The sequence below is a fragment of the Schistocerca serialis genome, chromosome 4 (assembly GCF_023864345.2).
Source record: "Schistocerca serialis cubense isolate TAMUIC-IGC-003099 chromosome 4, iqSchSeri2.2, whole genome shotgun sequence".
Classification (NCBI taxonomy): domain Eukaryota; kingdom Metazoa; phylum Arthropoda; class Insecta; order Orthoptera; family Acrididae; genus Schistocerca; species Schistocerca serialis.
Window position 1 is genome coordinate 947,549,869 of NC_064641.1, and position 13,292 is coordinate 947,563,160.

A 13,292-nucleotide genomic window follows, 5' to 3' on the forward strand; every position below is an offset into this window, starting at 1 on the left:
TATGTCTGAATCTTGCTTCTATGACACGCTATACGATTTTTGAGTCTATGCATAACAACGTTATTAGCCTATAACCCGTTATTCTCTTTCTTGCCTTGGGAACGAGTATTACACATCTTTTTCAGAGTATAAGTGTCCCTAGCTCTGTTTCTCGCTCACTCTTTCCGTCTCGTTCTTGACGACTAATCAGAAAGTTTAATAAAATTCGTGGGGAATCTACGCTTCTATGTTCTGTCATGATCTTTATTGTATTCTATTTCTTTTTCGAACAGCCGGTGTGGCCGTGCGGTTAAAGGCGCTTCAGTCCGGAACCGCGTGACCGCTACGGTCGCAGGTTCGAATCCTGTCTCGTGCATGGATGTGTGTGATGTCCTTAGTTTTAATTAGTTCTAAGTTCTAGGCGACTGATGACCTCAGAAGTTAAGTCGTACAGTACTCAGAGCCATTTGAACCATTTTTTCGAACACACGTTCTGACAAAGTGGAAATACTTCCCAATGTCTGATATACGCGCAATCTTGTAGCAGCTGTGCCGTTTTTTTGTAACATCAGATGGTCGTTCTTCAACAGCCATTGCAAATGATCTATTTATTGTCCCTGTCCCCTCCTGGCTAACACATTTGTTCCCAGCTACAGACAGCTGTGTATCTGTGTCGTTATTAAAAATCGTCATAATTGGGTAATTTTCCGTCAGTGTACTATTTCTTCTTCATTTCCTTAAAAATAATTCCAAAAGTACGAATCTGGTAGGTTACTATGATCCGACATGACTTGAAGAATCCTAACAGCTACACTCCTGGAAATTGAAATAAGAACACCGTGAATTCATTGTCCCAGGAAGGGGAAACTTTATTGACACATTCCTGGGGTCAGATACATCACATGATCACACTGACAGAACCACAGGCACATAGACACAGGCAACAGAGCATGCACAATGTCGGCACTAGTACAGTGTATATCCACCTTTCGCAGCAATGCAGGCTGCTATTCTCCCATGGAGACGATCGTAGAGATGCTGGATGTAGTCCTGTGGAACGGCTTGCCATGCCATTTCCACCTGGCGCCTCAGTTGGACCAGCGTTCGTGCTGGACGTGCAGACCGCGTGAGACGACGCTTCATCCAGTCCCAAACATGCTCAATGGGGGACAGATCCGGAGATCTTGCTGGCCAGGGTAGTTGACTTACACCTTCTAGAGCACGTTGGGTGGCACGGGATACATGCGGACGTGCATTGTCCTGTTGGAACAGCAAGTTCCCTTGCCGGTCTAGGAATGGTAGAACGATGGGTTCGATGACGGTTTGGATGTACCGTGCACTATTCAGTATCCCCTCGACGATCACCAGTGGTGTACGGCCAGTGTAGGAGATCGCTCCCCACACCATTATGCCGGGTGTTGGCCCTGTGTGCCTCGGTCGTATGCAGTCCTGATTGTGGCGCTCACCTGCACGGCGCCAAACACGCATACGACCATCATTGGCACCAAGGCAGAAGCGACTCTCATCGCTGAAGACGACACGTCTCCATTCGTCCCTCCATTCACGCCTGTCGCGACACCACTGGAGGCGGGCTGCACGATGTTGGGGCGTGAGCGGAAGACGGCCTAACGGTGTGCGGGACCGTAGCCCAGCTTCATGGAGACGGTTGCGAATGGTCCTCGCCGATACCCCAGGAGCAACAGGGTCCCTAATTTGCTGGGAAGTGGCGGTGCGGTCCGCTACGGCACTGCGTAGGATCCTACGGTCTTGGCGTGCATCCGTGCGTCGCTGCGGTCCGGTCCCAGGTCGATGGGCACGTGCACCTTCCGCCGACCACTGGCGACAACATCGATGTACTGTGGAGACCTCACGCCCCACGTGTTGAGCAATTCGGCGGTACGTTCACCCGGCCTCCCGCATGCCCACTATACGCCCTCGCTCAAAGTCCGTCAACTGCACATACGGTTCACGTCCACGCTGTCGCGGCATGCTACCAGTGTTAAAGACTGCGATGGAGCTCCGTATGCCACGGCAAACTGGCTGACACTGACGGCGGCGGTGCACAAATGCTGCGCAGCTAGCGCCATTCGACGGCCAACACCGCGGTTCCTGGTGTGTCCGCTGTACCGTGCGTGTGATCATTGCTTGTACAGCCCTCTCGCAGTGTCCGGAGCAAGTATGGTGGGTCTGACACACCGGTGTCAATGTGTTCTTTTTTCCATTTCCAGGAGTGTATATAAAAATCTGAGGCATACGTATCTTTGTCGCTGGTGATAGGCTTACAATTCCAGTTGTCCGAACTATTAAAGCACCCTCCATGAGTGCAATTACCGCCTTGTAACCTGTTTTGCATGACACACCACGAAAGATACAAAGAAGAATTCTTAGAAATCGGAGTCATATCATGAAGTAGCTCATGCACGTGATAAATAATTTGAGTTTTAGATCCTCTCGGATGAGTAATTTTATGTATAATTTCGGTGGATTTTTGTCAGTAGCATAGCACAGTGGGATTGCACACATATTGTTTTGTCTTTCTAGTATTAGACTAACAGGATCTCCGACATATGGTTGGAGGTGACGTCACCAGCCAACCAGTCACGTCATTCGATTTTATCAGTGGTGTAGGTATGTGTTCTAATTTCAGGAGTCATAACATGAAGCGACGTCATGACCACGTGACCAACTTATAAGTATAAATACAGTTTTACAGTTGCCAGCGATTCCTCATATAAAACGTAATAAAACTCTAGCTACAGTAGCAACTGAAAAATTATTCTTACATTTGCAATGCAATGCATTGTAAAGTTATGAGCATGTGTGTTTTACCGGAAACGAACACTATCTCTGTTCTACACGTTCAGTTGCAGCCTCTAATCGTTACTAGAGCAGAAGATGCCTCCAACATGCTCCTCCCTCATGACAAACACATGCTAACGGATGATGTGGAAACGCACACAATATTTACACTGCAGTGTGGGGTACGTCTGCAGTTGTCTTGCTGTGTTGCTGTACAGAACAGACCGATACTTGACTATTAATTGATCCCAGCCACAGCAGCGCAGATAGCTGTCCTCGACTATTTATCGGAAGGTGCTTGTTTCGATGCCACGTCAGGGAGCCATAATTCTATCTATCTGTATGTGTCACGTCTATCAATTCTTAGCAATAGAGGGGTATGGTTATACGTTAGTGTCTTTGCGGAAGGTACAAACAGGATTGTATTTATCGTTAAATAATGCGTTTCATACGTTGTTTAAAGCTGGATATCAGAGTATTTTGTTAAAATCATATGCTGTGGTAATTTTTAAACATGTAAAGTCATATATTTACGTATATCTGACAATGGAAACGTGAGTTGTAGGAGGAAATCGGTTAAATTATAGCAAATTACAATGAGAGGTGGGATGGGTTACAGAAAATGTCATGACGACATTAATTTATAGCAATATAACCACATACCGTAAAGTCTTATATCGTAAATTATGTTAATATTTATCGCTATTTTTTGCAGAATATGCCATGGCCTACTGTAATTCATTTGTAGGAATTCAGTCACACCCTGTAATGAGAATGTGTCTCACATCGCAAATAACGTTTATATTTGCCACCGTTTTTTAAGTAGGAAACTAATGATCCTTCTGCTACAGTATACAGACTTTGAACGACGAAACTCACGCAACTGCTCTAGTGAGTGCGATGGAATTGGAGGGCGAGGGGGGAGGGGGGGGGGCGAAAACTCGCCAATTTAAATGTTTTACTATTGATGTAGAGACATAATAAAAAGGGAGAGAGGGGAGTTTTTCCGGCTACTTATTGGCCAAGATCAGAGCAGGGAGTGTGATCTGTGTCTGGTCCCAGAACTAACTGCAATTTACTGAGAGACGTGACAGAGTATTAGGTTGCATCCTGAATCTCACACAATTGCCCAAGACCTCACACAATTGCCCAAGAGGTGGGTTTCCGTGGGGGATGGGGGCAGAGGGTTCCTTGTGTTGACCTGAAGATACAAAGTTCAGTTGCATTAGGTGTGTGGGTAGAGTTCCCTGAAATCTTAACTTGACACTGAGGTATGATCTTCGTCTGTGCCCGAACCTGCAGTGGTACCCTACTAATTAGCAACTACCAAACACAAACGGATTCTATGTATCTACTCCTTTCCTTTGGATAAAATTTCAGTAGCTCAGGAATTCAATTTCCTCAAGTACGTTGGGCAAAAACCGCTTTTCGAGATTATTAACAACATCAGAGTTGTATGTGACAATTTCTGAGATTGACTGGCGACTGCAGAAGACATTCGAGACTGGGAATCACTAGAGAAGAAGTCTAGCTCGACGCTGTTGAGGCTAAACCTAAGATTTTACTTCCTGGTTTCCACGATGACTCTGAAGGTCTCTTGGAAAGATCTCCACGAGGCACTGATAATGTGGACGTTGGCACGGGCATACAGTGCTGCCTTGTGCCTTGATATGCTAATTGAGGTCGTAGGTCTGTCTGCTGCAGGGCTCAACCAGCTGGTCAACATCGAGAAGCCGTGCTGTCCCACGCCTTCATATTTTTGTGGATTGTAGGTAGTGGCAGATTTGTCTGCCACGAGACTGAAGCAGCTGCTGTGATACTCCACAGGCACGGATAAACAGCGCTTGATATGTTTGTGGATTGTAGCTGGTAATGGATGTGTCTGCTGCAGGACTGAACCAGTTGCTGTGGTACTACGCGGACATGGAGAAGCAGCGCTGCCCCAATGGAACAGCCACATCCCCTCCCCCAGGCTCCATGGACCCCAAGGACCCCGACGCCTGCGTGGTTTGGCGCCGGTTCGCCAAGTGAGTAACTCATATCTCCCCTGTGTGTGTGTGTGTGTGTGTGTGTGTGTGTGTGTGTGTGTGTGTTCTTCCGACCTGTTCTGTTCAACATAACGCCATAGATAACACCAGCGCTTCTGGCCTAAACAATGGCAAGTTTATCACCTGTAACTGGTGGTAAGTTCCTGACTATTGAGGTCATCGGTCCCCACCTGTAATCGGGTCCGTTGTAATTACAGGTGATGGCAATCAGGAGCCGTGCTGCATCGAGATTCTTTGCTCCCAAAGGCGCAACGCCATTAGTGAGCACTTCCTGCCTTACAGACGTGGCGCAGCTCTTGCGGGTGCTTCACCAGAGGCAATGCAGCTACCTCCGTCGTAGTGCCAACAGCTGCCTACGCGTAGGATGGCACCTGTTGCTAGATTTCGACAGATCGTGCAATGTGGCGCAGGTTGTTGCAGTGAGCATTACACACTTGTCCGTACGCCAAGAGCAGAAGCGAAGGCGTTCTTGGCATGCAATTTGCCAATCCTCCTTTCTTGTAGGTTCCCAGACAGTTCATCAGACCACTGACGACATATGTGGTTTTCTGCACACTCCTATGCACTCCAACGTGGTCGCCTGTTGCATCACCCGGACATTGAACTGTCCCACCAGCTAGCGACATGTAGACTGACAACAACGCCCGTTTCAGTGTGTTCGGGCCACTGTTACTATTGGCTCAGGCGCGCACACCGTGATATTTGTGGTGCTACACAGTGCTCACTGGCCACCAGGCGTTGGCCACACCCATTATCTATACCACTAAACGTCCAAAGCGGTCACCTGGTCCCTATTGCAGGTTGCCAACCTAACGGCTTCCAGGAGCAACAACTATTTTGATTTTCAGTATTTCACATAATTATTGACCAAATTTATAATTTAAAATGCTGTCTTAATCTACTTATTAAGAGGTATAATCTTATGTTAAAGATTTAACACAATAAGTCTAGAATTAAAGTTAGGAGCTGTGTATGTATCTTGGGCGGCATAGCACACAGCGCGCAATTTACGCAGATTGTATTCATCCAGTGTATGAGAATGAGAGTATTCAGAGCCTTCGAAAAAACTTAACACGTAATCCGAAACTTTTTCAAAACTTTTTCTCGCTGATCCCTCCTTCAAATAAATGAAAGGAAAAAAATCTATCGCTTACCATATTTTCGTTGTTTGTAAGTAAAACTCTAGCATCAGGCGTGATGTCTTAATTTGTTATTTCTATACTACTGGGACAATTCGTAACACATTTTGCAGGTGGTATCCACGCAAACCACTGAATGGGCTGCGAAATTATATAATCGCACAGCTTATAGTTCAGGAGATATGAAAACATCAAAACGACTAAAAAGTTTTATACGTGGGAGTTGGATTCTTTAAACAATGGGATTGTTACTGGTATACCCTGACAGGACTGGTAACACGGTCATGTGGTGACAACGCTACGTAGTGTGTCCCAGTCGCGTTAGGACGGCTTGTGTGAAATTCCAAACTGCAATGCTATCACGTGACGAGCTGTGGCGTTACGATCATTAGAGTTTCAAAAGGAAGGCGTTGACATTGCTGCAGCAGGCATCCTGGCCGCGAAGGCAACAGTATGTGTCACACTCGTTGGAAAATGGCAGTGGTGCAGTGAGGCCACATGAAGTTCTTTGAAGCCTCCAGCGTTTGTGGGCAAGACTTCGTCTAATTCGACTCTTCCATGACGGCACCCAGCACGCAAAGCGAAGATTGTGCACTAGTTTTGGCCAGCTAATGGATCACATCCCTGGATCACCCACAGTATTCGCCGAATTTGGCACCAGCTGACTGGTTGTTCCCCAAATTGAAGTTGGCAATGGAAGGACACTATTAAGACACAATTAATGACATCCAAGAAAACTGCACTGAAATACTAAATGCAATTCCAAAAAAGGACTATAGTTATTGTTTCAAAACTTCTAAAACGATTTCACGTGTGTATTAATTCAGGGGGAGACTGTTTTGAATACAGTGGTTTTGTGAATAGAACCTCTGACTTTTATTTTTCATGGCCACGGGAATGGGACACAATCCCTGTTGTACTTTGGTGTCAATTCTACACGTCACTCACCACTGTGACTTTAACCATTTACAGAAGATGAAGTACCTACGTGTACAAAATCGGCTGCACAACGTGCTCAATTGTAGTCGTAAGCTTGGCTGTGGTGTGCCCGCAGCCTGTTCGAGACGACGCAAACCCTTTTCTGGGCCGTGTTTGGCCTGGTTGACCTCGACAACTTCGAGCTGGCCGGCATCAAGAGCTTCACGCGCTTCTGGGGGATGCTCATGTTCGGCACCTACTCCGTCATCAACATCGTGGTGCTGCTCAACCTGCTCATCGCCATGATGAACCACTCCTACCAGCTCATTTCCGTAAGTTCTGTAAGTCCCGCACTATGTTTGAGCCTCACCTCTCTCTCTCTCTCTCTCTCTCTCTCTCTCTCTCCCTCTCTTCTCCAGTCTGCAGCTGCTTCTCACTGCTAGCCAGTGGAACGTGGCACGCACACGCCTGAACACAAAGCGCACGGCACAGCACAGCACTCGCCAGGTGTCTGCAGTGGACCTGGTCCGACACCGTAGACGCGTGGTGCGGTGCTCGGCACACAGGTCCCTCGAGGAAGCGGTGGAGTGTGGGCGTGATGGCAGCTCTCACAGCGCTAGCAGTTCACAGGGACAGTGGGTCGTCAGCGTTGTACTAAGTGCACTTTAGTGATTTTCAGTCTGGGGAATACATACTGAACGTCGCCTTTCCTTTATCAGTGTCTCTGATATTGACAATTGGTTACATGATGAAACTGTATTGAGGGAGAGCGATGTGTCAGATCTGCAATACAGTTTGCTGACAGTTCCGCTCGTATAACATGTTTGCCTACTGTGTCAGCAACGGAAGGTCCTCCTCATTTCATGCACTCGATCAGAGGAATCGGACAAGTTCATGTTAGTGTCACCAGGCTGTGATGAAGAACTGTACAGAAATACCGTGGACCTTCGAAATAAGGCAAAAACAACAAGTGCTCCGTCTCTCATTTGGTTATCTGCAAGAATGATTTTGTTTCTTAAGCAGATCATAGTGTCTCAATACCCACTAAATTGGGAAAATTTTTTGTTCAGGTGTGGTGCTGTTTACTTTTTTCCTTCTTTTGTCATTGTATACTACTATTTAGTTGTGTTTTATTCTTGCTTTCTGTACATTAAATGCATTGTGCATAATTTGCCAATTATGGTACTTTAATTAGTAGCTATCACAATTAAAAACTGTCATATGGAGCTATGTAATACTACTGAAGTAAATATAACCAGAGAAGTTGGCAGTAACAATTAGTAGTTAAGAGATAAACGAAAGACGTTATTAGCATTATATAATGATAATAATGAAAATAACATCAGTTTAGATACATGTGGCTGACATGAACTTGTAGCACAGGTTAGGAATATGACTATGCACTAATAATGATAACATGAGAGTGCATGTTTCCTCATGTGGTGCACTCAGGAGCTAAATATTGTTGCAAAAATACAATCAGAATCTGGATACCATCATTGGGAGTCTCCATCCATGCAGTTACTGTATGAGTCCTGATAGCTGTCTGTAATGAAGAAGTTACAGAACAGCCACATCCTGAACACGTTACATGTAGGCCAGGGGAGCACTTGTATCCGTTATTTTCCATAGCAAGTTTATACATTTTTAGGCTCGTATGGTTCGTGACAACAAATTAATAGGAGCACACATTCTTTCGTTAAAGAGTTAGTTAAATAACTTAAATAAGTAGCTAATGGGTTTAATTAATGACTTATTTCGCTTGATAAATCTGTTTTGAGGGTGGATATCCGTCCGCTTACATAATGTCTTGAGATAGGTGAGCTTGCCCCTGAGATGCTGTGCGTGCAAATCTGCATGCATCTTGTGAAATATGCTGTAAGTTGTCTTCTGTGAGAGATTTTGCTTTGTGAACCCCTTTAATAACAAGACAGGTATGTAGGTAAATTAGTAGCATGGGAAAAAGCACTGCAGTTGTTGCAGGCAAAAAGCCAACGAATGCAGTGGCACATAGTCTCTGGAATGCTTCACTGTAGCACATAGGCTACATGGTGGAGTAAGGTAATTCTATAGTAAGGCCGGAGCAGAGTAGTTAGTAGACGCCGAATGGAGAAACAATTGCCATATAACCTGAGGGAGGGAGCGCGTCATCGTGGATATGCGGACCTGGTGCTCCCCAATGCTGGACCGTTGGAGGATGACGCTGAGAGCACTCTTTGATTGGACGAAGTCGCTTCCGAGGTGCCAAGTCAAGTGTCAGCCAACAGTCAGAGGTAGCACAGAATAACTCGGTCCTCGTGCGTTCCCACTCTAACTGCTGAGTGAGCCACACCTTCACTATAGTGAGCGGCCACCTCAGTTTGTTGTCACATGCTGAGCTGCGTGCTTCATCCATTAGAAGCGCCCGTCTCAGTTGTTCGTGTGCCGATTTGCTTATTCAGTATCCTACCCGTCGACAATTGACTTGGCAGATTATTGGTCTTAGTGGCATAACAATTAATGCAATCGTTTGCTGACTCACTAGCTGCAGCTTAGAAGTACTGCATGTGCATAGGGTTCAGCTGTCGAACTGCAACTACCCCTCAGAACGGAATTGCACCCATTATGTTTGTCCCTCCCCTAATACATCACAAAGCAGGTAAGGGCCGAGTCATTTAGCACACACTCTAATTTTAATTAGACTTTAATTTCCATTTCACGTCTGTAGTTCCACAATGGCGCTTTTCTGCCCTGCTTGAAGTTCGATGTTAATGTACCTAATGTGAATAGTTAAGTGCAAGGACAGCAAACATTCCTTTATGAATAGCACCCAAGTCAGGCACATATCACCCTTACCCATGCCCCCTGCCCCTGCTCCCTCAGCCCTTCCCTATCCCACTGCCCTAGCCCCATTTCCCCAGCTGCACCCTGTCACCCACCCCCTGCCCTGTGCCCCACCACCCTTCCCCCTGCCTCCCTTCCCTCTGCCTCTCCCCCACTACATACTCCTGCCCCACTGCCCCTACCTCAGGCCCCTGCCTCTGCCCTGTGCCCTTACCTCCTGCCCCCTGCTTCTTTCCCCTGCCTCTGCCACCCTGCCTCTCCAACTGCCCCCTTTTCCCTACCACTGCCCCTCTGTTTCTCCCCCTGCACCCTGCCCACTTCCCCCTGCATTGGCCCCTGTGCCCCTGCACCCTGCTCCCTCCCCGCTACCTCTGTCCCACTGCCTGCACCCCAGCCCCTTGTCCTGTCCCCCTGTGTCTGCCCCCTGCCCCCTGACTTCTTTCCCCTCCCTCTGCCGCCCTGCTGATACACCTGCCTCCTTTCTACTACCCCTGCCCCTCTGCCAGCCCCTGCTCACTTCCCCCTGCATCGGCTACGGTGTCCCTGCACCCTGCTACCATCCTCCTGCGTCTATCCCCCTAACCCCCTCCCCACTACCCCTGCCCTCCTGCCTCTGTCCCTGCCCCCTACTCTTGCCCGAGGCCCTGTGCCCAGATACCCCTACCCCTTCCCCTTCCCCCTGCTTCTACTCCTTACCACCCTCTTCTGCTGCCCCACTGCCACTGCCACTGCCACTGGCCCTGCCTCTGCCCTGCATCACTGCCACTACCTGCTGTCCCTGCCCTGCCCTCTCACCCTGTCCCCTCCACCTTGCCCCTGCTCACTGTCCCCTAACCCTTGTCTCCCTGCCCTACCTGCTCATGTCAACCTGCCCACTGCTGTTTGATGTTGCCGCAACTTCATCCTGGTGCTAGCTTGGACATCTGCTGCACACTGCATGCCATTTTGTGTCGGGCAGTACCGTACTGCTAATGACATCGCGCCCTTCTGAGCTGCCCAGCGTTGCACTGTATTCAACTTTTGCCGATTCAGCTCCTTAACTGCTAATCTTACGAACTCGTCATAATATTGACATTTATCATGTTCCATCTAAATGACACCAGCCAGCCAGTTTTGTAGGTCAGTGCTTCACTAATGAGAATACATAATGTGTGGGGGTTTGACCTAGTCATTACAACCATACAATGAGGCTAGTAATGTGCCATGATGGCCACCTGCCAATCATTCTACATCAACATCTACATACATACTCCGCAATCCACCATACGATGCATGGCGGAGGGTACTTCATACCATAACTCCCAAACAGAACGAGGGAAAAATGGCTGTCTATATGCCTCTATACGAGCCCTAATCTCTCTTATCTAATCTTTGTGGTCTTTCCGCGAAATGTAAGTTGGCGGCAGTAAAACTGTACTGCAGTCAGCCTCAAATGCTGGTTCTCTAAATTTCCTCAGTAACGATTCACGAAAAGAACGCCTCCTTTCCTCTAGAGACTCCCACCCAAGTTCCTGAAGCATTTTCGTAACACTCTCGTGATGATCAAACCTACCAGTAACAAATCTAGCAGCCTGCCTCTGAACTGCTTCTACGTCCTCCCTCAATCCGACCTGATAGGGATCCCAAACGCTCGAGCAGCACTCAAGAATAGGTCGTATTAGTGTTTTATAAGGGTCTCCTTTACAGATGAATCACGTCTTCCCAAAATTCTATCAATGAACCGAAGGCGACTATCCGCCTTCCCCACAACTGCCATTACATGCTTGTCCCACTTCATATCGCTCTGCAATGTTACGCCCAAATATTTAATCGACGTCACCATGTCAAGCGCTACACTACTAATGGAGTATCCAAACATTACAGGATTCTTTTTCCTATTCATCTGCATTAATTTACATTTTTCTATATTTAGAGTTAGCTGCCATTCTTTACACCAATCACAAATCCTATCCAAGTCATCTTGTATCCTCCTACAGTCAATCAACGAGGACACCTTCCCGTACACCACAGCATCATCAGCATACAGCCGCACATTGCTATCCACCCTATCCAAAAGATCATTTATGTAGATAGAAAACAGCAGCGGACCTACCACACTTCCCTGTGGCACTCCAGATGATACCCTCACATCTGATGAACACTCACCATCGAGGACAACGTACTGGGTTCTATTACTTAAGAAGTCTTCGAGACACGTATTTGGGAACCAATCCCATTTTCTCGTACCTTAGTTAGGAGTCTGCAGTGGGGCACCGAGTCAAACGCTTTCCGGAAGTCAAGGAATATGGCATCCGTGTGATTGAAGCACAGCATGATGCAGTGACTCACCACCAGTGTTCTGCTGGCCTCCCAAGTAATGAGTTGTGCAATGGCATGGTGTAGTAGGGCTCCAGCGACACCAACTGTGACGGTGGTCTCCCGATAAGGAGGTGTGCCACAGCATTCCGTGGCGCCAGATAACTGGTAGCGGTGGCACAGTGTGGTGGCAGTATATCACAATTGCCGACGGCAGCCCCTTAACGACGAGCTGCGCACATTGGTGTGCCAGTAGCCCACCACTGGTGGCGGCCATCACCCTATTACTGAGGCAACATTACATGGCGGCAGTGACTCGCCACTAGTGTGACCGCGGAGTCGCTGGGAATGAGGCATAGTGCTGGTCCCCACTCCTCAGCTGGAGCACAGCTATGTTAAACAAGCGAAATTCGGCAGTGCCCTGTAATAGAACTCTAGTCAAGTGTTAAATTATAGTCGTACATCATTCCAGTTTCACTATGTGATTCATTATTATCAAGATATGAGATTGCAACACAGCACACTGCATAGTAGCAAATAAAATTATGCAGTACAATCATAAAATTTGTTTAGCACAATGTTAGAAAGACACTTTGAGCTAGATTTTATGTTCCCACAGTGGGAGTAAACATTTTCAGTTGTCAGTTACATACTCTTATCAGCATCTTTGTGTCTTTAAGCTTCTGTATGAGCTTATCAAATGGGTTCACTCCCATATTGAAATAATCGAAAATTTAGAGTTACAACATTCATACGTAAGCACGGCTGTGACATTGATTTGAAAACGATGGATACTACACAAGACATGCCTCTTGAGCTCCCAAATTGTTTTTGTTTTCTATATAGGCACGTGTGACATACATCCTTTAATTCAATATTACATATTACTGACCAAACAGTACTGAAATGTGGAATAGGAATATTTCCATCTCTCAGTTGCCTCGTGGCGTAAACAGAAGTGGAAGTACGTACCTGTGAAGAACGTTCGTGTAAACCTGACCTTTTGTATGATGAGTGGTTTATGAAGACACTGCGTCTGACAGGAATGTTGCAGTACAGGCATATGACAGGTGTCTGAACACATCAGTACACTGATGGGAGCCACTGTGACTGGCTCTGCACAGGGCTCAGCTATCAGCGCCATGCCCTTCCTGCCAGCTGTGTTCGCTGTCCCTCCTGCCATTAACTCGCACACCTCCCTGCCCCCCCACTGCGACCCGCATCCTCGTGCTAACCCCTGTAGTGTGCCCTGTTTTTCGTGCAGCATGTCCTGCTGGAGTTTCACGCTACA

The 13,292-nt window shown here is 47.2% G+C and overlaps 1 protein-coding gene across 1 annotated transcript in view; it reads left to right on the forward strand.

The window, feature by feature from the left end:
* Positions 1-13,292, forward strand: part of LOC126474851 (transient receptor potential-gamma protein-like) — a 528,586-nt gene that overhangs the window by 325,777 nt on the left and 189,517 nt on the right. Inside the window, exons 10-11 of the mRNA XM_050102331.1 lie at positions 4,670-4,805; positions 7,020-7,224. Of these exons, the coding sequence (XP_049958288.1) occupies positions 4,670-4,805; positions 7,020-7,224 (341 nt within the window). The remainder of the gene's footprint in view (positions 1-4,669; positions 4,806-7,019; positions 7,225-13,292) is intronic.